At 46.7% G+C, this 25,899-nt stretch overlaps 1 protein-coding gene across 4 annotated transcripts in view; it reads right to left on the minus strand.

Moving 5' to 3' along the window:
• Positions 1-203: 203 nt before the first annotated feature.
• The window catches only part of LOC117430650 (protein phosphatase Slingshot homolog 2-like), a 36,627-nt gene continuing 10,931 nt past the window's right edge, over positions 204-25,899 (minus strand). The window contains exons 1-14 of one of the 4 annotated variants that reach the window (XM_034050945.3): positions 23,623-24,307; positions 17,081-17,184; positions 15,753-15,817; positions 14,203-14,324; positions 12,927-12,992; positions 12,641-12,706; positions 11,488-11,682; positions 9,858-9,951; positions 9,380-9,508; positions 8,463-8,509; positions 7,831-7,977; positions 7,147-7,347; positions 6,042-6,906; positions 204-5,613 (exon numbers count right to left, since the gene is read on the minus strand). In XM_034050945.3, the coding sequence (XP_033906836.3) occupies positions 3,823-5,613; positions 6,042-6,906; positions 7,147-7,347; positions 7,831-7,977; positions 8,463-8,509; positions 9,380-9,508; positions 9,858-9,951; positions 11,488-11,682; positions 12,641-12,706; positions 12,927-12,992; positions 14,203-14,324; positions 15,753-15,817; positions 17,081-17,184; positions 23,623-23,750 (4,020 nt within the window). In that variant the 5' untranslated portion in view covers positions 23,751-24,307 and the 3' untranslated portion in view covers positions 204-3,822. Of the gene's footprint in view, positions 5,614-6,041; positions 6,907-7,146; positions 7,348-7,830; positions 7,978-8,462; positions 8,510-9,379; positions 9,509-9,857; positions 9,952-11,487; positions 11,683-12,640; positions 12,707-12,926; positions 12,996-14,202; positions 14,325-15,752; positions 15,818-17,080; positions 17,185-23,622; positions 24,308-25,899 lie in introns of those variants that run through there. The other 3 variants (XM_034050944.3, XM_058997952.1, XM_058997951.1) reach the window with 3 other exon arrangements.

Consider the following 25,899-nt stretch of genomic DNA (forward strand, 5'->3'; position numbering starts at 1 on the left):
TTGCCCTATTGGAATCTATCATAAACAAGCGCATTCTGTTGTATTGGAAGAGTGGCATCACATGCATTGATTTCAATGCAAAAAAGTGACTTAACACATTTTAAATTCATTACTATTATGATGTATGTTTTGCATACTTATAACAAGAAACGCATGTTGCAACCCCCCCTTCAAACCCAAAGAAAGTCAGACAACACCTTGAGTAATATTCCTCCAAAATAAAGATTTATTCCACATGTACCAGAAACATTTAATTCGCACCAGTGCAGAGCTTCACATTTCAAACTCACAGAGAGCATCTGTGACAGAAACAGACTGTGCAGTGCCATCAGCAAAAAAAATAGGACAATTCAAATAAAGACATTGAAAACATGATGCTTGCCAAACATGACAGGTTTTTTTTTTCCGGTTTGCTTTGTGCAAGAAAAAGAACCTGCACATCAGCAGAGTGAAGCTGCGAACACCGAGCTCCGTTACACAGAAAAGAGAATCAAACATTCGAATTGGCTGCTGAACCTTCCCAGACTGGAAGCACATTCTCCAAGCCGGAGCATCTCAAAATGGTCAAACGTTTTATTTTATTTTTTCTATACCAGTGACCGTTCTGCTTTTATTGTGAAAATGTGCTGTTGGGAACTGTCCGATCCCAGCAGGAGTATCCGTGTGCACTGATGGGAGCCTGGGACGCAAAACGATAGAATCAAGGAATGGAAGAGTCTTGTTGCAACAACGCAGAGCTGCACAAACACTTTCACTGGTATGAAACACACGTGGCACATCAGCCAATACAAACATGCTGAATTCAGCCCATCTTAAAGCACAGACATTGGAATAAGAATCTCTCTGAATTACTGCAAATGGGAGACCAGGGGACATTTAAAACAAGAACACTAAAATAAAATATTGTAATTTGAAGCCACTAATTGTTACATTATTTCATGTGGCTGGCATGGGATATAAAAAAATAAAATAAAAAGTTTTTCTAACAAGCTGGAGGGAATAGGACTGTTTCTTAAGTCAACACGATGCAACGAAAGAAGGATGTAGGCTGGACCATTGCAAGAAAAACACACAGCAAAACAAGAGAGATATGAATGCTTCAGATTGAAGGTGTGAAACGGAACTCTGAGAACGGAACTCTGAGAACGGCTGTGAAAACAGGAGGAGGAGGAGGAGGAGGAGGAAGAGGTCATTCTTCCTTAACATTTCTATAAAAAGATGGTGCTCTAAGGTCTAGGTGCAAAAAAATAGATTCACTAGATGCCACGAAATAGTCATAAGTGGCCACACAGTTTACGTGTTACGTACAAACAGCCACCATCACACCCACTTTGGCCAGTGATTATTTTATATACCTGAGTGGCCACATGACCACCAAGCGCAGAGCCTCCCTCATGTACCCCCACCCACCGTGGCGTGGTACACTGGGAAAGCCTACTGCACACCTCAGAGAGACTGAACCACGATACAAACACCACCACTATCAAATGCAATTACTAACCACCATCACATGCTTTCTTTGAACATTTATAATTGTTTTGTCCAGTAAAAACCAATAAAGACATCATCATTATCATCCTAATAAAAAAACATCAGTTTCACATTTGCACACTAACCGTGAAGACTGACCAGCAAGGCTATCCATTGCAAAACACTGACACACACACACACAGGACAACTCATACAGTCATACATACAAGCACATGTTTTATAGGACTAACTTCGGCAAATCAAAACATTCTGTATAGCTTTAATATTCACATTGTAAACGATACATTTGGAAACCACAGATTTTGGAAAAAACACTTCAAAATGCTTTTATATACACACACACACATATATATACACACATGTGTTTAAAACAATGATGATAAATGTCCTTTGAGATTGTTCAGAACTGCAGATGGGTTTATTATTTTTTTGAGAAGGAGGGACTTCTTGCAGCCCTAGTGGTTACAAAGTTAAAGAAAAAACATTGTGTTCCTTCATATTTACTAACGAGGGACATTCTGCAGACAAAGTCCACTCCCGTTACAAACTAAACAATAAAACGCATCCAGTTTCTGTAGGGATGGGAACATCACTTCTGCACGTCTTGCTCGTTAATGTTTATGCAGGAAACCGAAGGTTTAGGTCATGTATTTGTGAGTGGGAAACACACCCATGTTAGCCGAGTGGTGGTTCGCCCCTAAACTTGGCACATTGACCAAGGACTCACAGGGAGCAGTCCATTGGTTTACCTGGGGGCTGACAGGTTATTTGGCATTTCACAGCAGAAAAGATGCGCCAGACCCCAGGGAAACAGTGTATTGTAGAGCAACAGGTCAGATCAATGTACAGCATGTGCTTCACCTTTCTAAAGGGATTTCACATGAAGAATCCTCGTAAGCAGAATGCAAATAATCCCACAGTATAAAAATTGTGCAATAATAATAATAATAATATTAATAATATTAATAACAATTTGATGCAAGACCAGAAATCAGCTTGCATGCCTACTTGATATGCACATTGTTTCAACGGTTTGATTTCTTTTTTTTTGCACAGATCGGCTCAAGTCTCCAGTACAGTTATTGAATTATTGTGCGTTCATCCAGTCCCTCAGGAACCCTCTTATTTAATAAAAGGGCCAAGGAAGATAGCCTTGTTTTAAACTCGAACCACTCTGGGCATCTCAGCGGAAGCAAAAGAATCTTATTATGAATATTTTTCCAGTTAAAAAAAAAAAAAAAAGAGAGATTTGCCTTTGTTTTTAACATTGCAGTAAAGTGTATAGAAAAAATATATCAAAACAAAGCTATGCAAATACTGTATGTACAGCCTATAAAAAGAATGCAGCAAAAAACAAGACGAGGCAATACCCCACTGCACCTCGAAATTAAAAACTCATTTTCGCTTGAAGCCTGGTGCACCTTTAACAAAGACTATAGGCAGCACTGATGTAAATAAAGTTCAAACTAAAATAAAATGCATCTTAAATTGTTGCATGAGCCCCGACCCCCTTCGTTTGACAAGGATGGGGGAGAGGCTTTCAAGGCAGACTGTGGTATTCAAGTAATGACCAGGTTCACGTCTGAACAGAAAACCCTATTTAAGAAGACACCACTACCAGCGCCAGCCAGCAGGTAGTGCTGTCAGACTTGCAAGTCTTCATTGCATCGCAGCGAGGCCTGCCCACACTACAGCACTAAAAGTAGATTGCTGACCCCTGCAGGCGCTATGAAGCACTGCGCGGGAGTCACAAGCGTTCTGATTGGTTCATCTGCCCTGCTGTTTTTTTGCACATGCTCTGCAAAGGTCTAGCCAGCAATTTGAACTTCAAAAAGGTAAGCGTTGCAAAACATCTGTATAAACAAAGTAAAATTTACAGATTAAAAATGCAAAGCACTAGGAATCCTTGCAAAAAAAAATGTCGAGCAGATGAACCTGTAATAACCTGACGCGAGGAGCCCAGCCCAGGGCTCTGATGTTAATTGTGCCTCGCTGGTGCTCTCAGACCATGTGTGTTTGAGGGCAAAGCTTCTGGAGGTGCTTCTTTAATAAAGAGGGGTTCAAGGTTGTTTGACAGTTTAACAAATGTTTGCATTACAATAATAAAAATAACAGTAATAAAAAAAAAATGTCAACCAAAAAAGTACAGGATACAAAAGGAAAAAAAAAACAACTTTACAAGGTTACATTTTCTGCGAGAACCTAAGAACCACAAAATGACAATATTTATACACGCGCACACACAATATATACACATAGTATATACACAAAAAAAAAAAAACAAGCATGTAAAGTGCAGTGTCTGAGAGCTTCCTGCAGGTGGCGCCCCGCTCACATGGTGTTGTAGAGGAAGCTGGCAGTCCGTTTCTTCTCGTTGTTCTTCCTCACTCTGCGCAGCGGATGAGTCCTGCCATGCTGCTGCCGGGGCGCCAAGGGGAGAATGCCCTCCGCAGTGCCGGCCTGGCACAGCCGGGAGGGGCTGCTTTCAGAGTCCTGGGTCTCCCCGCAGGTTTTGGCGTACTGAGCGTCGGGAAATTCCACAGGTCGGCTTAGTGCTATGCTCCCCTCGGTCCTCAGCTGCTCCATCATGCATGGTGTGGGCTCGCCCTGCTGGCTGGGCTGAGAGGACACTCGCAGTTTCTTGAAAGGGTCCTCTGGGGTTCCTCGGCGCCACCCGCGGTCCCAGGAGACAGAGGTGACCTTCCGCACCGCTGCCAGCCCAGCGCCCCTCTCGCTCAGGTCGTCCGCAGAGAGCTCCAGGCAGCCCAGCTTGGCCAGGGAGGCAGAGCGCTTCATGAGGGAGGGGGTAGTGAGGCCAGCCTGCCTGATCAGGGCCTCGATCTCCCGGGCACGCTGCCTCACCGCGCCTGGGGGCAGCTCCGCCACGCTGACGCTGCTGCTGGAGCTGTGGGGCAGACTGGCACAGGCCCCCAGGAGAACCCCAGAGGAGGAGCGGGGCGAGGTGGAATCGCCCAGGAAGGCTTGCAGTTCACGCACAGTCTCTCGGATCTTGTTCAGCTCCTCTGTACTCTGCTGGAGGTTGGGATAGCCTCCAAGCTGCAGCGCCCCCATCAGGCTGTCTGTATCACTGCTCTGCACCGTCGCCCCCTCCAGCCGCACAAAGGACTGGGAGCTCCCAGGGTTAGGGAAGGGAGGGAGTCTTGAGAGGCAAGGGGAACTGTCCTCTGTGTTTTGGGTATCTGGGGTCTGGGAGGGAAGGTGGCAGGCACAGGGACCCACACACTGCCCCACTTGAGGGAGAGTCTGGTGGAAGACAAAGCCCTTACTTTGTTCCTCCTCATCCTCCTTCTTTTCCCCCACACTGCTCTCTTCCAATGGGTGTCCCGTCTCCTCCAGAGAAGCTGCCTGGTTGCACTGCCCTGCCTGGGTGTTCCCCGTGGCCGGGCTCGTGGGGCGAGGGGTCGGGATGGGAACGAGCTCCGTAATTTTAACAATCCTGATCCTGGGAGTGGAAAGCAGGTCCGGGAGCAGAGTGCCAGTGCTGGGGGTCTCCGAAACGGGGGGACCCTCGTTGTCCCCTGCAGGCTCCGCGGGCTCACCCACAGAAGTCTTGCAGCGCACCCCACCCTGCAGGCCAGGGGCTTCGGAGGAGCCTTCAGTCTGGATCGCTGGCTGATTCTCCTGTGGAGCCGGTTCACAGTCCCCGGGTTCATAAGGAGGCCCCGAGATCTCAATGGAGGGGGGCTCATCATGGCGGGAGTTCTTCTGGGTCAGCAGGGTCAGGTCCTGCTCATGACGCAGCCTCTGCTCCAGCTCCTTGGTGACCCGCTTCACTGACCCGGCCTTGGGAACAGAACCTTCCCGGGCTGCTTCCCCTGGCCAGGGCAGGTCATCTGTTTCAGGGTCTCTCTGCAGACTCGTCCCCAGTATCTGACCCTCCTCCTCCTCCTCTCCTCTGGGGGGTTTTGCAGACTCCCCTGGCAGGTCGTGGATGGTGTTCCTCTTGAGGGGGGCTGGGGCTGGGGTCGGAGCGGCAGGGTCAGTCCTGCACTGCGCACAGCCCTGGTTGATGGACTCCAGCTCCGTCACTATGTCTTTCACCGAAATCCCGTTCTCGGACTGTGACCTGGCGAGGGGGCTGCTCACATCTGCAGGCTGCTCCTGCAAAAGGGAGCAAAAAAAACACATGAATACAAGAAACCAAGGAATTGGTGTCTCGACAAGATTCATCATCTGTGATAATAGCCGTCATACGCCAAGGAAATTGAAAACACTTTAGCTAAATCCTCAGCTAAAATAACAAAAACAAGACAGAAGGCTTGTGTCGTTCATGCACAGCTATGAAGATACAGCCAATAGAGCCAGCTGAGCTCTGCCGTGGTACGAACAACGCCTTACGAGAGACCAGTTTAACCAAATGTAGTACTCCGTTGTAGTATTTCTGCCTGCCAGCAGGTGCCAGTGTTGTGTTGGGGAAAAAAAAAAAAGGCAACTGTTAACCTCTGAAAACATCAGGCTATGAAAACCAACGCCCAACAGTGCAGAAGTACTTTTGATGTCTTTAAAAGCATGTTGGCTGCAAGGCTTACCTTCACTGGCTCCTCAGCTGGGACGGCAGCGCATTCCTCTGCGGACAGCAGCTCCTGACTAGGACCCCTGGATGAAGAGGAGGAAGACGAGGAGGGGTGAGGCGTTCTCCCAGCTGCCTGCTCCTCCGTGCGGGACTGAGAGAGGGAGCGCGCCCGCCCGTCCTGCGAGAGCTCCAGGAACTTCTCACGCGCGCTGAAGAAGTCGATGCTGTCCGTGCTGAGGCTGGAGAGGGCAGGGGACGGGGAGGGGGAGGGGGAGGGAGACTCCCCGGGATTATTATTGTTATTTGGATGCTGCGCGGTCTCCAGGCAGCCTGTCTCCTGCTCCAGGGGGTCCAAACTCACTGGATCAGTCGCCCCGCTTAGGGAAGACGCAGGGCTCTGCTCTGCCCCGAGGGCATCCTCCTCCGAATCGGCAAGCGCTGTCTCTTTGAGTTCAATCAGCACTGGGGGACAGTCCAGGAGCGGGGAGTCAGGTCCAGGCTCCTCACCTCCGCAGGGTCCCAACACACTCTCCGAGGCCGGCTCTCCAGCGCTCGGGTCTGGGCAGGGCTGGAACTCGAGCTGCAGACCCTCCTCCTCCTCCTCCTCCTCCTCCTCCTCCTCCTCCTCCACCTCCACCTCCACGTCATCGTCATCGTCCTCTTCCTCTTCCTCCAGCTCGTCCTCCTCCTCCTCCGGCTCAGTGGTGAGCACCTGCAGCACGGCCATGCCCAGGAATTGCCCCAGGGGGGAATTGTTGTTGTCCGAGTCCTTCCTGGTGAAGTTCAGGTTGAGGGGGGGCTTAGAGGAGGAGTCAGGCTCGTGGTGGCCCGAGAGGTCGCTCTCCGAGTGGGAACGCCACAGCTTGTTGTGTCTCTGTTTGCTGGAGAGATAAAGAGAAGGCGAGGGAGAAAACAAGTCAATCAAAAAGCACATAGAACAGGGATGAGTTTGCCACGTGCACGATTCTGTGGCTAATAGTTTGTGTGCCACTAAATGCATAGGATGAAATGTTCAGCTACTGGTTAACTGGAGTCCTGGGATTAGAACAGTCCACCTGGTAACTTGCAGTGTGCCAGCACTTTATCTCCATCCCTGCTTCTCAGTCACGCCTGTACGATACCTGGCCAGCAGGATGCCCTGGTACTCCTCCAGCTGCCTCATGAAGGAGGGGTTGGGGTTGGTGACGGTGCGGCGGTCCTTCACGAAGCTGTGCGCGCGCTCCAGGTTCCAGCCGTACTCCTTCATGGCGTAGGCGATGACCGTGGAGGCAGAGCGGCTCACTCCCATCTTGCAGTGCACCAGGCACTTGGAGCCAGCCTTCCTGCGGGGCGCAGAGGGGACAATTAATGAAAGAGGGAGACAGGCAGGCACACAGGGCGGAGAGGGGAGGAGAGACAGAACATGACAGACAGGAGAAAAGGACTCGCACACAGGTAGAGAAGAAACAGGAAATGTCTAGGGTATTATTGTAGGGGCAATTATTTTACACAAACCTTACCAAAACAAAAAGTTTATTTACAAAATATAAACTGTCATAACATAAATAGCTGGGTGCGTTTACAGTTATTTCTTGGCTATGTTATGGAAACGATTAAAACCCAACTACCACTTGTTGATAAAACACACCCCTTTGTCCCTCTGTAAACTGCCTGGTCAACTCATGAGCTCTCAACACTAGTCCTCAACTTTCCACCTGCTGCGTATCAGCTCCCTACATCTTCAGACCGACTCGCGGTCCTCTATTACTCTCTTCAGCAGCAGATACGTGAACACGCAGTTAGAGTGGAGCACAGCGATGTCTTACTTCGCCTTGGAGATGAATTTGAAGGTGTCATTCCAGTACGCCAGCAGGTCTGTAGCCTCCTCATCGTAGACGCGGATGTTGTGATACTCAAACACTCCCGGGAAGAAATTATCGATCTCCCGAGTCACGTTCAGGATGTAGCGAATCCTGATCAAAGAGAAGCAGAGAGACTTGGTGAGTCCTGTTTTGAGTGTGAAGAGCCAGACTCAATCTTCATTAGCTGGTGGTACTGAGAATTTGATGGTATTACTATACGGACTCAATTAACACGTCACCATTAGGGTTGATTGTGTCACCGGTAGCCTATAGTCTAAAGTAAAAAGAAAGTGCGCTAGGTATTCATTTGATTTTACTACAGTATGAGGCTACTGCACAGATGTATATTTGTACATGTAACATGTACAGGGAACACACCACACTAATGTTATTGCACTGCAATGATTTCTACATTTAAAAATGTGTGTGTGTGGGATTGTTTTTTTAAACCAGACACTTCGTTACTTCAGGCACCCTGTGTCTGTCTCGAGGGACTCCTGTAGGGTTATTGGAGTGTTTCTATGCACTGGGCTGTGCTGGTCGAAGCCTCAGTGGCTGCACTGCTGCTCAGGAACGATGCGCAGCACTTCACTTACCCTCGGTTCTGCAGGTCCTCTAGGTTGGAGGCGTTCCACTCGGAGCCCTGCGCACACAGATTGAACACTGTTAGGTGACACAGAGAGACTCCTTTCACTCTGAAAGCTACACAGGTCTCTGCAACACGTAATTGAAGCTGCAGTGTGTCGTACATATGAGCTTTTAATTTCGTACAGCGCTCTGGGATGCCGTGGCGTGAATGGCACTATATGAAAAGATTAATTTGTATCGGACCACACCGCAGTAACTTGAACCCGGGTTTACACTACAGTTTTCAAACAGTGAAACGGGAGTTTTCTTTGCAAATTTCTACTTTTGGCATTACTGCCCAAACTTCGCCCAAAAAGAGGAATAAATCTTCTATTAAAATCTCTCTGGAAGGGCGAGGGTGTGTGTGAGGATGATGATGATGATGATGATGATGATGATGATACAATAGCATGCGAGCCGCCGCAGCAGCAGGATTAGGGTTCCCCCACGCTGGAAACCCTGAAATAAAGACAGCAGCAGCAGCAGTTGAGGTTACAGCTGTCTAGCTGGCCTCGAGGCTACCTTATGAGGGACTGAGCTCTGTTAGCAGGACAGCCACTTGGGCACATTCTTACTTCTTGGCAAGTCCTCACAGTACAGTAGCTATCTTTTACTTTGCAGATTCTTCCAGCGTGGTTTAAATCAAAACTTACTTTCTAATACAAAGATACGAGCCGAGTGATTTTACCAAAAAAGAGAGAAACAGGCAGATCACACTGCGCAGTCTGGTACTTGTATTTATCTAATTAAAACCAGATTTGCATATCAACCCCCTACTGAAATCTGATACAATAAAAACAAACACCCCTTCATGTATGAAAGTGTGAAACGCCGCTCAGGGCTGATAAGGCAACAGGAAAGGTGGGGAGGAAGTGGCATCACTCACCAGAAAGACGTGTTCAAATATCTCCGTGGGGCTGTCCATCTGCCCCAGGATCACGATCATCTCGTTGTCAATGTACTCCTTGAACTCCCGCAGGTTACACACCATCTGCATCTCCAGCTCTGTCCGGATCTGAGGGGAGAGAGGGAGAAGGATATTTAAAAAAAAAAAAAAAAAAAAAAAAATATTCGCTGTCTCAATCTCATTCAGGCACCCGTCCAGCTTGTTTTCAAACTCCACTCTGGCTCGCTTGGAGGTCCTGGGTTTTCACGACTCAAGGTTTTACTCAGAATGCGCACCAGAGAGCATGCACGAGGTGGTTCTACGCACTTTCCACGCGCTCCAGAGCTCCTACCGAGCGATCGGGTAATCCTGGAGGCAAGAAAATAATAAAAAAGCACCCTGCATAGCGGCACCAAGTGCCGGATAATCACCGGCTGATCCACCCCCCTCCGCCCCGCTGAACAGCAGCAGCACTGACCTCCTTTGACGTGATGTTCTCCAGGTCTTTCTGCATCATGATCTCTCGCAGTTTGGTTTTGATGAGCCTCTCTGTACGCTCCCTCTCCGTGGGGCTGGAAAGGTAGAAGGCATAAAACGTTTGTGCAATTTTAAAAAAGGTCACCGGTCAGCCAGTCTGATCACTGATCCAACCAGCGAGAGAAAAGTTTCACCCAAGTATGATGGAAGCGATTCTGAAGCAACCAGTCAGCAACAGATTTAGCAAGTGACCGACTGCACAGATTAAATGCACCCAGTTTATTTGACTAATTTTCCCTGTGTCCCACTTCAGCCAGTGAATTATAGTCCTGGAGAACAGACACATACCTAACCAGGGCTCCAAAGTGCTGGGTCACGCACCCACCCTCCCACCCACCCTCCCACCCTCCCACCCACCTAACCTCACATCACCTGCCTATAACAGTGAATGACAGAATGGAAGCCACTTCCTTATACCCAGCTCAGTGAGATGAACATTACAATGAGGGAGCTCTGTCACTTTCTGGGTTTATGACTCTACCTTAATGGGTTGATTTCAGAGCTGCAGCTGTTTATCTCTCCATTATTCCAAGCAGGGCAAACACACTAATGCCTATCAATTAATCTTCCCCATCACACAGGAGCAGGGTGTCGGGTTACATGACCTTCACTTTTGAACGGCAGCATTGGAATTGTATTTGCCAGGAAGCAATTGCAAACAAGCAAAACCGCTAGCTTACCCGAAACCATGGACTAAAAATAAACCTTGCCCATTCAAATTAAGAGGGAAAAAAAAAAAACCACAACAAAGCAAAGACAACACACCCCTAACCTGTGTCTCTGTTTTGAGTAAACGCTTTGTCATATTTCTACAATGGGGTTTCATTCCCCTACCATTATTACAGCCTTTACAAATCAAAGAAGCAAGTTGCTCACAAGTAGTTGCAAGCTTTCATACAAACACCACAGTATTGTGCACTGGACGTTTGCACACAAAAGGGTGGGATTATACGTCATGCCTCAGTCTGCCTGCCGGCTCTCACCCTCTCCTCTCACTCTGCCCTGCTGCACCTTTCCTGGAAAGGTATTAGCTGAATGACTCCTTATAAGGGGACTGGGATAACTGGGCTGCATGCCAGCACATGGATGCAATGCCTGATGTCTTATCTCGGGCAGTAAAAATAGTTCCCTCACTCAGCACTGGGGAGGGCTTTCCCACGCACTCCAATGCCCTGGCAAAGGCACCAGCCTCTTTATAACGTATACCTGCACAATATGGCAATGAGCTGGGGTAAGAGACCGAGGGAAGGAGTCTCCGTCTCCACTGGTCAAGCTTGCTTTAGGCCATGTCATCAACTGTACTGCAGGGATGGGAATAAGACTCCCATTGCATAGCTGGGTCTCCCATTCCAGGTTTTACTACCAGCCCCGGTCTACAGGAAACAAGCTCAGGTGTCTTATTGAATTTGTAGTGAAACCAGGAACGGATCAGACTGCTATGCAATGGGGGGGGGGGTCTTATTTCCATCCCTGTACTGCAAAGGGAGGAAGGTTTGCAAGCAGAAATGATGTTGGAGCCCTAAATCTGACTGCTTGGCATGCTTAGGAAGTTGTGTAAAATGCAGACTCACACGTCAGTGAAGAGCACGGGGGAGTCGGCGCGGTGGGACTGCACGTCCTGCATGGCGTTCCACTCGTTGATGCACACCTGGTCCGAGCTCACCCGGCTCTCGTAGTAGCTGATCCAGGTGAGGAAGAGGCTGCCGGGGTAGTAGTTGTGGCAGCGAGCCACTTCGCACGCCTTGTGCAAGCTCTGGAGCGAAGACCTGCATGCGAGAAGCAAAGGACGCTTACTTACACTCAACCCCTCAAAAAAGAGGCCGCCCCAAATCACAAGCTGCAAAAGTTCAACATAACAGAACACCCCTAGAGCCATCACATGCATGAGCAGCAATATGAAGCTATCCAGCCAAACACATAATTGCTACTCTGCAAAGTAGTCTGGGGCACCAGGAAAGGAATGCTTGCATGGAGAAAAACTACCTAGAGCACCTTTATGAACAAGCTAATTTTAGTATTCTTTTTTTTATTGCAACAGGGAGTTTATTTCCATGTGAACGGGGATATCAGCTCTAATAGGCATTGATTTATATGGGTAGCAAGGGCCAAGGTCCACAAGCTCTTTAGTTGTAGTTGTATTACAGTTGGCTGGTAAAGATAACGTATCTGTTTTCACAATGTCTTCCTCTCTCAATTCACCTCACTGCACACCTGAAAACTGCAGGGTTGCAAAATGATGGCATGCTGCCAAAGGCTGCCAGTAATAGTGTTGACATTATTTTCGTCATCATCTACATGACAGCTGAGCACTTTCATACTCCCCCAAATTGAGGAACTTGAACAAATACAACAGAACTCAAAGAGTCTGGTAATGTAAGCTTGTCTATTAAAAACCATGTCGCTCCAACGCAAGACCCCAAAGGGGGTGGGGACTTCCACGAATCTCACTTCTACTACAGTAACTCTGTCCTTTCATAAAGGGGGGCAGCAACAACCAGCCCATTGTACTGTACAAAGGTGCAGTTTGAACTTCTCCAGCATTTGCACGGTCACAGCTAAGCAACCCAGCCAGATTCAAATGCACTACGAGCAAGACTGCAGTAGAAAGCAACAGATCTGTTGCATGCAGTTTCGAGTCATTGGGTTTGAGCTGTTTGTGGAACAGTTTTAAAACGCTCAATTAAATAAAGAAGCCTCCGCTGTTGTTCAGGGGCTCATACTCACCACATGGCCTGGACCGACACCGGCTTGAAGACATGAACTCTGTTCACGGTGGAGACGCTGAAGCCCCTGCGAGGAGACGAGACAGACACGCGTCACACACTGCAGCCCATTCAATCCACATCTATCGACACTGCTGTTTTAATAGCGGAGAAACAAGACAAACTACATCCTTCACCCCCTGCTCCCTGACCCGCTCACAGTCCCCAGTGCTGCTCCACACCCCTGCCCCAGCGCTACCCCAGGCTGCCCCTCTGGTACTGTGAAGGAGGCTGTTGGGTTCCCTTACCCGTCTCCGTCCAGGTGGATGAGAGTGTCGCTCCACAGCGGCAGAACCAGACCCAGAGTGCAGGAGCTGCTGGAGAGAGAGAAAGAGAGAAAGAAAGAAAGAAAGAGAATTTACTAAAACATTAACATTATCCAAAGCAACAAATCTAAGAGCATTGTAACTTTTATAGTTTCGAATCTGTAAACAGACCAGTATTTTCATTCACTCATTAGACTTCTGCTAGTCACAGAATAGTGCAGCAGCAGGAAGCTGAATGGACCATCGATTATAGATTTCATTTATCAAAATAAGAGCAACCCACAGCTTGGAGGATAATTGGTGGCAAATGTACCATTCTTAAGCAATTCAAAGTAGTATTAAGCATTCTTATCCCCAGGTGGAGGGAAGTGTGATCTCCACTCAACCATGTATTTTGAAATTTTAATGCATATCAACCAAAACACAAAAGATGTCCATTGCGTGCGAATGTAGTGTAAAATTACTGTTTAGAAGATAAATGCAGTAAACTGGCAGGATCTGCTCCAACACTGCCAAGCACTACTGATACCGGACTGGAAATCTTTTAAAGCATTTGGGGAGGGCTGGCTGCTCAGACAGGGGTCTCAGTTGATCCATGGCTCTCAGTTACTTAACATTCGGCACGGATTGCCGGATTACATGGATAGTGAGCCGCAGCTGCTTGACAGAGCCCTTTCTATTAACTGTGGAATAGCACATGAAAGCTGAAACGTCATGCTACATTTCCACCAGGCACCACGTTCTGTCTTTTCCTGCAGAAAATCACAAAACCTCTCCCCTAGAAAGACTCAGCCTTTTAATACGATTGAGAAAAAAAATAAAATACAACACAAAACGGGATTTTGTAGCTGCTGCCTGATCTTGTAAAAAAGAAGAAGTTACCCCTCAAGATATTTCCTAGTTAAATATTCTATTAAATATTTAAATAAAACCAAATCAAATAGACCATACACGGCTCGCGGCAGCTAAGGCAAAACCCTGTCTGTGTCGTCTTCCCTCTGAATAAGCCGTCCCTCCCCTATCTGGACACCTCGGCTGCACCCTTCAGCGTTTCACAGTGTAGCTGCCGGCTTGCAAGGGCACGGACTCAGCCAGTTTATACAGAAATGTCCCTTCAAACAAGGGCCCATTCCAGCTGCACCCCGTGTGAGAGTCTGTCGGTGTGAATCGCTGTGTGAACGGCTGTCAGTGGGTTCATGAAAGCCAAGTGTTTGACTTGCTGTTTTCAATGTCCCCCTGTCCCCCCTGCTGTCCTCACCTGTCTTTGGTGTTGAAGTCCATTCCCAGTACGATGCTCTCCTCCGTGTCCTGCCTGCCGTTGGTTGAAACGACCACAATGTAGCGCATACAGCTCTGGAAAGCACTTTCCAGCCGGACAGCCTGAGAGGGAGAGAGGGAGACGGGAGAGTCATCGAGGGGATGAAACCAAAACAGAGACTAACCTACTCCTCATCTAGCGTGGCTCTGCTAGCATTTACTAAACTGTGCTTCCAGATTAATGCCGGTTATGGATTAACAAACTCTTAAATAACTTTTTTTTTTGTTTTGTTTTTTTAATCAAATGCAACCAGGAAAACACATGGCATGACTTTTTAGCTCTATCTTGAGAAGCTAGCACCCCATTACAAGAGAAGGAGAACTTGGTACTGACAGTCCTTCACACAGGTGTACCAGAATGTAGGTCAGGGTGCATTTCCACCTGTATTCTGTTAGTTTCAGTGACTGGTTCCACTGAGAAGTAGGTGGACTCCTGCAGCCCGGGTTATTACTCCAGCTAGCAGGACAGACCCCCTCCCTAACTATCCAACCCTCCCTCCCTCCCTCCGGCGTTTCTCCTCAGTGCACGTGCAATCCAGATCACACCACCTGGCTGAACAACACGTCAAAAGTTCATTACCAGCCGATGCACAAACTCTGCTCACCCTTCGGGGTGTGGAATCAGGCATTGTCTTTCAACCAGAACAGAAAAATACTCTGTGCCTTATACTGAATATCAAGACTGGTTCAGCAGGCTACTCTAGGCGAGAGTCGTGTTCTTTCTTAGAACCCGATGCAGGTTTGACTCTGCAGTGTTGAAAGGGTTAAACACTGACGTACGAGGGTCCTCTCAGCCAATCAAAACACTCCAGCGTCGTTTTAGTTGTTGCCTTAACCATCTTCTCGTGACACAGAGCTTCACCCCCCCCCCCCCCCCCCGCCGCCGCCGCCGCCCCCAAAGCCAAAAGGCTATAAAAACCTTATTAAATAAACTTTAATGAGCTCAGGTTCAGTCCATGGGGAAAGAAGTCTCAAGTCTGTTCTATGCACAGCTCTGGACAAATGTTTTGCATCACCTAGTATTTTAGGATTGAGAAGTAATCAAAGAAACTACGAAAAGGTAATTGCAGAAGGCTACCGGAAGTCACAATAGTAGTAAAGTTTTTTTATGTTAGATTTTGAAATGTCCCATTTTTCAATGTCAGTTTTTCATTATGTACATGGGAAAACTACAAAGCGGTATGTAATTCAATATGTTAACGTCACATTATGCAGCCGGTTTCATTGGACTCTGAAAACAAATGAGTTAATTCTATAGGGTGATGTAAAACACTTTGTCCCTGGCTGTGTGTACAGATACAGAAATAGATTAAATAAGCAGGATTTCCCGTCACAGTTTAAGGCTCTCATATACCACGTCAATGCTTGAAAAACACAGATATCTGAACAACCAGTTTTGCATGTTTGTGCATGACAGTCAGACTTGCTATTGTGAAGCAGTATGAGATAAAGGAGGCAGGGCAGGGCAGGGCAGGGCTCAGCTGAACTCACCAGTCTGATGTTGTCTTCAGGCCGCAGCAATGTAAACATGGCCTGCAAGTGCTGCTGGAGGTCACCTGAGAAACACAAACAAAAATAAAACAATAAAACACCAAACGAGACGGAACAGCCTGACAAACACACACACACACGCACGCATCATCAGGGTCTTTCCAAAAGTGAAAACTTGAAACGCTCTCACACTAGGTTACTTCTGGAAACATTTCACTTTGACACGAATATAAAAAGGTAGAGCACCTTTGAGGAGTTTCAGCAGAACGCAATTGTAATCACAGGGCTGGAAATATTAGCCAACACAGTGTATGGCTAACAGGAATGGAAATAAGACTCCTATTGCACAGCAGTTTGATCCATTCCTGGTTTTACTGTGTGTTTAATAAAGACACACCTGAGCTTGTTACCTGCACACACTGCATCAAGACTGCAGTAAAACCTGGAATGGGGGAGACTGCAATGCAATAGGAGTCTTATTTCTGTTCCTTCAACCTTCTGCAGGGTTAATGAGGGGCGCTGACCTGATACTCGCCTTTATTTTTAAATCCTTCATCAGTTTAAGAGGCAGAAGACACTGAGCCAACGCAAGCACTTCAACACACAAACCTGTTTTGTTTTTATTTTTTATTATCTGGTACATCGCGTGTTTGCGCAGGGTATGTGATCAGAAAGCAGGCTGAATGAGCCCACATCACAGCTGAGATCGGGTGGATCTTAAACTTCGGACCCATCACTGTTTGTCACGCACGATTTTTACCATTCGAAGCACCTGTTTCTATTGGGTTCAAAAGAGAACCTGTCTGGGCCAGGACCAGGGAAAGTGCTGAAGCCACAGTCTGGACTTTTATACAGCACGCTTCCTTACTGCAAGACAGTCCCGATTTAAATTGAGACACTCAGCACTACTGCCATCTCTCTTGCAGTTTAGACCCATTACACCCCAAGCACCGCCAAGGTCAGCTACGGACTACTTAAAATACACTGCACAAGCTCATGGGAATAAGACTCCCATTGCACAGCACTCCCAGCCATTCTGGTGACTAGCATTAGCAGAAATAGGCGCATGGAGGCGAATTTAGCACTAGATTAGATGGAGAATATACAGAAGCATGACACTGTATGGCAGCGAAATCCCATAGACAGGTTGTTCTAGGGAGCGCAACATGGTGTATAAAAAGGAGCAGTCAATCAACCTGCTGGTGGTTGCCATATCGACACTGGAACGTTGTGCTGCACTTGTGGAACACTCAGAACACAATGGAAGGAATGCTGCAGCTTTAAGACGGGCGCTACCCCCCTATACCCCAATGTGCAAGTCCACGTACCTGCATGCTTGTTGTGTCGCTGTGAGACTCTGGGACCCGGGGAGCCATTTCCTCTGGGAAGGAAGAGAGCAGCCCCTTTCACAGTGAGGAAGTTTTCGCTGATACTGCGGAGAGAAAACACACACAAATGCAAGCTGGTCAGACAAACCAAAACACACACAGCCAGGACTGGCAGGCATGGCTCACACTGTGCAGCTTGAGCAGCTGCATAGTGTCTGTTAACCATCAGGGAGGAAAGCACAGCAAAAAATGTGCAGGGAGTTTGGGGTGGAAACGTTCCCCCCCGTCTGCATGTTTATGGAAATATTTGAGTGTTTTAGAGAAATATAAAAGCAAGGGGAAAGCTTGGGAGCAAATAGTTTCTTTAATCAAAACCAAATATTAAAAAAAAAAAATCTTAAAAGCGCATCTTGAACTGAACAGACAGGGAGTTGAGATCACTGACTGCTCTCTCCCTCTCTCTGAATCCCAGCTGCAAATCAACCCTGCTTCTCTGTGAGCAAAACATGAGCTCAGCTGGGCCGCTGGGGGAGGGCGAGTTTACCAGAGGAGGCAGCAGCAGCTCCTCACACACTGTCAAGGGCAGAGGGTTTGAGGACAGGGGCGGGTACTGCACATGTGGAAACAAGACTCCTACTGTATAGCACTTTCACCCATCCCAGGTTTTAACATGTGCTTGATTAGGCTCCCCATGCATAGGCAACAAGCTTAGGTGTGTCTTACTTGATTTACAGCAAAACCAGGAATGGAGCAAAATGCTATGCAATGGGAGTCTTATTTCCACCCCTGTATTTTAATCAGGCTGTACAAATGAGGCTCGGGTAGCACTGGGTTTACATGCTTGGAACAGGCTAGGGATCTCACATGGAGGAATGGCACACGGAGAACAGCAAGGCACCCAATTCAGAAAAGCTGTTTGCTCTAATAGCAGCACACAGATGATTTATGAATATCACCCCAAGCTTGTAAGGGTTCGGGGTGGGAGGCGGTTTAACCTGTTTTTTGATTCCATTGTCCATCACTCAACCCATTGTGTATATATATATATATATATATATATATATATTTTTTTTTTTTTTTTTACAGAGTAATGAGAGTTTATTGCCACGTGGGCATTCCTAAAGAAGCCTGTAATGTCAACACAAGCTACAAGCAAAAAATGAATAAACTGGACTGGACTGATTAGGTACAAGCAGATAACTTGCATTTTTCTCTGCTCCGTTTCTGTTTACAAGAAAGAGAGAGAGAGAATGCATATAAAATATGAGGATTATGCAGGAATGCAGCGGAGTCTGCGGTCACATGACAGCCAAACCAGAACACACTGTTTCCCACAGCCTGCCGACCCCAGCTGCGTGAGACCTCCCTCCCTCCCTACTCTGTATACTTCATCTCTATACAGCTGCTAATTCCACAGCATAGCGTGAGAGGAGACCAGCTCCTCCAGCATTACAGTCCATCTGCCATGGAACACTAATCCGTTACTGGGACACGAAACACGATTTCTTGAGTATGATCACTTACTGTACTGAAAAAAGATGATCCATACTGATGTTCTAGCACTGAGAACCATGTTTCTGACAGTCACCTGCAAGCTGAAAAATTGACCCAATCATTTCTATCCCTGTAACAGAAGATGTCATCACAGCCCTGCTATAGAAGAGACAGTCAGCCAGACACAAGCTCTCCTCTGCGGCTTCTTAAAAACAAGATGTGTGCCCCAGAAAGGGGAAGTGAGGTTTGTGTGCAAAGGAAGCAGGTCTCCTCTCTCCCACGCCCAGCCACTCATCCTCTCTCAGCTTTGAACTCTGCAGCTCCAGGGCCAGGTTGTGCAACAGCAGTTACTGCAAAATCACTCAGCAGTGTCATTCCAATGAGATCAGCTCTTATCACAAGCCAACAAGACTCTGGTTTACCAGACTGTGACGAGAAGACTGGATTATATCAAGATGATCAATTGTATTGGAATGAGCAACACGCAGCCCCCCCCCCCCCCCCCCCCCCCACAAATGTCCCAGTACGTTAAGAAACAATGTGCCAGTGAATTGATACACACTCACAAAACGTAACCGTCCACTCTATAACCCAAGCTTTCTGCTCCTGTGCAAAATCTGTCACAGAGATGACTTGTGAAACATATGCCATGACAGGGATGGGAATAAGACTCCTATTGCACAGCAGTTTCATCCATTCCAGGTTTTAATACGAGCTGGATTAGCCCCAGTGTATCTTACTAAAACTCCTAATAAAACCAGGAATGGATCGAACAGCTGTGATAACTCCCATTAACAAAACTGTAAGTGTTACTGCTGCAGGAATGCGTGGAGGAGATTAGCAGGGAAGAGCGACTCGATACAGGCTGCAAACCAAATGCAGTACCGCCAAAGGAAACAGGGTCACAATTCACTTGAAAAATGACTTGCAACGTCATTGAGTCTAAATACAACAGACCCCCCAGACACGGTCGAGCTGCCCCTGTTGCCCCTCTCCATATTAGTCACTCGAGTCGCTGGATGATAATTTTAACTGTGAGCCGCGTCTCTCCGGTGCTCAGGAGCAGCGCTCTCTCACTTCCCTCAATAGGCAACAGATCTGCCCTGGAGCGGACAGAGGGGACTTCCACAGCCACCAGCCAGGCAGCTATTCCTGTAGACAAACCCCGGCTTCCTATAGGACCAGCCAGGCTGTGTCCACAGCCAATCAGAAAGCAACTCTGCACCACAGTGTGCTGCAAATGGACTCATCCATGCAACAGATTCCTATATGGAGCACAGCACCTCCACGACACCGTCAGACACACACATTGAAAATGCTTTTAACCCCTGAAGGAACACAAGGAATTCAAACAGGTTCTTCTGAAAACACATTTGAGAGCGACTCAAAGAATCACAAGGTGGAAACCGGCAATTTGGATGACAGTAAATCTGAACCCCTGTTTCGTGCACCTCATTGCAAACACAAGAGAGTTAGCAAGCGTTTTTAATTTGTGGGACACATGGCCCTTGTGCTTTAAGGGTTAACCCTGTCCTGTGCATATGGAAATGCAAGAACCAGGGTGACACAAACAGAGCTTTCTTCATTATTTGGCGTTGATGTGAACAGGGGAAGTTCCCAGACAGCAATGGTGTTAGTGTTGGAGTTATTTGCATTTTATAAAAACAGTGATAGTGGGGAAAGCTGTTTGTGGAAACCTTCTGCCAGCGTGGCTCACAGTAGCATCTTACTCTTTTTAAAGCTATCCCTATACGTTTGGTCTGCGGTTGCCCTGTCTTTATAAATTTTTACGCTGTGCACCTTTAGAAAGGAAAACCTTAAAAAAAAAAATTAAATAAACCAAAAGAAATAAACCCCCACCAAACCACAAATGCAAAAATGATCGCAAGCTTTTCCATTCTGACATGGGAGTGTCTCTGCACATAGAGATCAACCCGACAGCTTTAACAAGACGCTGTGACCCACGCCATCATAAATAACACTACAGTGAAGGGCTGAAGTGCATGCCAGCCAAAGCACAGCCCAGGAGGGCGTTCAAATTAGATTCTGTACAGTGCAGGAATTTGCAAATGCAGTCCCCGTCACTGCAAGTCCTATATTGGTGCCTGACTGTATCTCAGGGTAACCTGAGCCCGTTATAGCCCAGACGCGCACCTCAATAGAAACTCTAATAATACACAGAAATGTTTCCGTATAGAAATTATTTTTAGACCGAAGCCATCTGGGTCAAAGCTACACAACCGTAGACAATACAGTAAGAATACCACCTGCATAGCAGCTTGACCCATTCCTGGTTTTACTAAGCGTTTGACAAGACACACCCGAGCGTGATACCTATACTCTGCGGCTCATAGTAAAACCTGGAATGGGTGAAACTGCTATGCAACAGGAGTCTTATTTCCATCCCTGATTACGCACCTTATGGAACAGATGAATCACAAACGGCGAGACAGACCCCTCTCCTGCACGAAGCAAAGAGCGGCGCGGTGCAGTAGTCAGGTCTTTGCAGCAACAAAGTAAACCCATGACATCACAGAGCACGGTTAATAAAGCTCTCACGGGTCACGAGCAAGATTAAAAACACAAGTCAAGATTTTTTAGCAAATCATTTTTTGAAAACAAGATCACTCGCCGATTCCACCCGCTGTAAACACCGACACAAACAAGCAGGAATAAAAGGTGTTTACTGCACCAGTTTCCCGTTGCACGATTTTATCTGCAAGCAGGCCAAACCGATTTCACGGATTACATAAAACAGGCGATTTTAAAAGCTGTTGCGAGTCAGCGAAGGAGGAAAGCCAAGGAAGAAAAACCCCACCTTAAAAAGAGGGGGCGGGAAGCTGGGATGAGTGACGGAGGAGGTGGAGGCAAGAGAGCAGACCTGGGGGCAATTACAAGTGAAACTGCACCTGCCTAGCTGGGGGTCAAACAGACTTGAATACTTCAGTAATGACAAACTCACCTGCCTGTTCATGACAGAGTGACTCCCTGCTTGATAACAAGCAGTGCTGTAATTAGGACAGATTAAAAGATCACTCTTCTGTTTAATAAGACACACCTGAGCTTGTTACCTATACACTGTGGCTAATCTAGCTTGTATTACAACCTGGAATGGGTGAAACTGCTATGCAAGGGGAGCCTTCCCATCTCTGCAAAGCCATGCACAAGCAGAGTATGGTTCAGAGAACTGCCAGCAACCGAAACGCTGCGCAGCTCCTGGCGTGTACCTGGCAGGAACAAAGGGCCTTCAGACTGCAGCTACCAGGTGGACTGCTCTAGTCCTGCGATGTGCGTATGTGGATTCAGATCAGCTACACAAAAGTGAAATAAAGCAAACATTAAAACAAAGCTCTGACAAGACGACAGGGCACAATCAAGCTTGCATGAAAACCTGGAATGGGTGACACTGCTACGCAAGAGGAGTCTTATTTCCATCCCTGTTCATATTTCATGTTTAGCAAAACACAACATCCTTAGAAGCCCTAATTTTTTATTTTTTTGCATGTTCCCTGGCTGTCCAAATCTGGCGTTTATGGTAGCCCTTATACAATAGGCGTGATGCAAGAGCTGTCTCCGATTTCACACAGTGGGAAGGGATTGAGATAACGATCCCACATGACAAAGCCAGACTAGGCACAGTTTTTTTTTTTTTTTTATTTCCCTGAGTCAGGCTCTGTGCTGCAAGGTGCTCTGGTCTAACCCACAGTGTGGCTTCCTCGAGATCCCATAATTACCCTTCTGCTAAAACACAAGCCCTGTCTGTCTGGAGGGAAGGGGCCCCTACACACCAAGCTGGGGGAGCACAGGGGCAGAAGGATGGAAGTCACCGATTCAGACCTGATGAACTCCGAGAGAGAGAGAGAGAGAGAGAGAGAGAGAGAGAGAGAGAGAGAGAGAGAGAGAGAGAGAGATCTGGCACCTTCTGAAAGCTAGCCTATATAAAATGTCAATGTGTTACTGTTGGTTTCACTGAATTGTCAAGAAACGTGCAACATGTGAGCTTTCTTCCTTGGCTAAATTGTGCCCATTGTAAATGTCACGTTTGTTCAACTGAGTGATTGAGGTATCGATCACGTTACTGAGGCGTGTAGGAACACAAGCCCCCCCCGTATGGAAACGGAATATAAAACACAACAGAATTACCCGACCATCAAATATACATATACACAAATAACGTGTTTCCATCGGCTGCCAAACAAAACACAACACTGCCTGCGTTTGTGTAGGCAGCGTAGTTGCTTTTCTTTCTAAAGAACCTATCGGTATCTGGCTGGAATCCACTGTTAACATTGATAAAAAAAAACACTTGACTGAACTGCCGTATCATGTTTCAGATTGCCTGTTCAGAACAGCGCTGCCAAGCAAAACAAAACTGCTTCGACTTCACAAGCGGCGGTGTGGGAAATGCAGTTTCTTCAACGTCACTGTAAAATTACCTACCACAACACACACAAAACCGGCTCCTACTGTACAGGTGGTGCGGTGATATTATTATTCAGCCGACTCCTACCTGCCATTACAATTCAAGCCGCACGTCTTCACATGCTTCTGGTTTGGGCTGACACCTCAGCGGGCAGGTGACTCACCCGGAGGTACAGCAGCAGCCTGGTACACAAACCACTGTGAATATACCCGACTGGACTGCTAATAAAGTCCCAGAGTTGTATGCTTGTTTCCCGAATTCAATTTACCATCGACACAAACAAAAAGAACATCACTTGTGTGTTTATAAATTACGCAAAAGATAAACACCGGTAAATTCGAATCAATTAAAATAATTAACCCTGAATTCTAAATTTCAGGTTATTTTAATTTATATATATATATATATTTATATATATATATATATATATATATATATATATATATATATTATATAAACACAATAGCTACCAGAAGTTTAACATTATTTTTGGGGAAGGGTTGTAGTAAAAAGAAAAAGCGGTGCTTTACAATATTGCAAGTAAATAAAAACGAATTATAAATAATAAACAAAGGAATGAAGGGGTGAAATGCGGGGTTGTGCTTGCTTGTTTTCCCGTACTTACAGCTGATTGATGGTGTTTTGTGATATAACAGCATTGTCTGAGAAATACGGCATCATCTTCACCCCGCAGCCCGAACACACGCATTCGCCTCCAGACCTCCCCCCGCCGGACAAGGTGCCCCGAGTCATAGGGCGAGAGAGCAACTTCCAGGCAATGGGGCTTTGAGGCAAAGATTACAAAAAAACACACACTACCGCCTTCAAAACCCGCCTCAGAAGTAACAAATATCCTTTACAGGGTTCTCTTCTTCAGCACGTGTAGGCTTTCCACAAAATAAAACCATTCATCGCGGATAAAATAAAGTGTGCCATCGTTCAAACCGAAACTTGCCAAAAAAAAAAACTTGACAGTGAAAAGTTACAATTTTGTTATATATATAAAAAAAACAGATCTTTCTTCACCCAAACAAACAAACAAAATGTCACAATATATTTTTTTCCAGCAATCCTTAAATCAGACGCACAAAAGCAGAAATCACGCCAGGAAACCGGTACAATGAATGCTCTTTGGAACAGCGTTCAGTTAGTGTTAAAAAAATGTAATAATAATAATAATATTAATGATGATGATTCAGTTTTCCATTTGGAGCGCCTCTGGTCCGTATCGGGTTTAAACCCCGAGCGTGTTGCTCTAGCAGCGAGGCTTGCAATGTATTTTTTTTCAAGGTTCACGATCTTACTCCCTTTACCTCTTCAGCTGGAAATGACGTTAAAAAGTTTACAGCAGCTGATTGTGCAAAACTAGGAGGCGTGGCTAAGCTTGCCATGCGTTCCACGGGGCCCCGACAGGGGGGCGGGGTCAGGGGAGTGCCAACCAGACTCGATACACATCAATTCAATAACATGACTTTAATTTAATTACCTTTTAAAGATTAAAACACACCGTCGTCAACGAGGTGATAATGCATATCTATTGGAGAACTACAGAGGAGTGATTTGCATTTTAGCTGGACGTCTGCGAGTGGAATGCTGACGTGCATGAACCAGCACGGGGGAGGCTTTTACAGAGTGGTAAACAAGCACAAGGAAGCGTGCCATTAAAAAAAAATGCTAATTTAGGGTTAATGCAGATTTGACGTTGTACTGTAATTACATATTTAAAAACTCCTACAATGTTTTAAAGCAGACACGCTATTTATGTGTTGATTGCATGTTGAAAAACAGCAGTTCCAGTTGCTGGGACTTGGTCTCACACAGACAAGGGTAGTTCAGAAAGCCAGGACTGTTGATTTCTATTCCTGCGTTGCAGCCCTATTACAGGAGGTATTAAAAATGTTAACGGCTGCTGGGGCTGCTGTCACGATAAAGGTTAAGAGGATAAGGAGTGTAGAACAGTGCCTTGCCTGTTGCTCTGACAATGCAGCCTGTCCGGTCGGGGCTGGGCTCCTCCTGCTTTGTGCATCTCTTCCAGGCTCTCCCACAGACTAACGTCCACTGAAAGGAGAGAAGCAGCAGCAGCAACAGCAGCAGCAGGCTAGTCCAGGGGTGCAGCTGGCAAGGGAAGGCGTATATCCAGGGTAACAGGTCCTTTAACCCCTCTGGAATCGTCCTGTTTCCACACCTCCTCTGCAGCAGCAGCAGCGCTCTGTTTCCAGTGTACAGTGCTGCACAGGTTACTTCAAAGCCACTCTTCAAGAATGCAAACCAACCTTTTACGAATCTCAGCGCAGGAAGTGGAGGCAGGGAGATTTGCAGACTGTAGTGCTGTGGTTTGGTCCTGGTCAATATGCTTATTTTGACTGGATTACCGCTTACTTGGTACAGCGCTGCCCTTTATAACGCTGTGTTACAAGACCGTGCTATTTGCGTTCCGCCTTCTATTGAGTATAAAAGATGGCATTATATATATATATATATATATATATATATATATATATATAGCATTTAGACAAAAGCTCACTGAAAACTGGCTCCAGTAATGTGAGCTTCAACAGACAGTGGAATGGGTTGGGGAACGATGTGCGATTAAAGATATCAAAATGCTAATCGTGCTCAGAAGTAACTTACTTGCAAACATCAGATACAATGTCAAGGTGTCTACGCTCTTCCAGCATCAGCTATGCACCTCACAGACACAGCAAGACCTGGGAGCTGTTACAACAATCACAACCCATCAGAAGCCTCAAACCTTATCAAATACTTCTCAAACACTCCCACGGATGGCTTCAGTTACCCTCATTAAAGATTGCTTCGGAGCAGGTTAGATAAGAGCTGCAGTACAATTGAGTAACGGTGTGTGGCTGCACCCCCACCCCCTTCAGATAGCAGGAGCCGGAGC

Source organism: Acipenser ruthenus, chromosome 24, assembly GCF_902713425.1.
Source record: "Acipenser ruthenus chromosome 24, fAciRut3.2 maternal haplotype, whole genome shotgun sequence".
NCBI classification, from domain to species: domain Eukaryota; kingdom Metazoa; phylum Chordata; class Actinopteri; order Acipenseriformes; family Acipenseridae; genus Acipenser; species Acipenser ruthenus.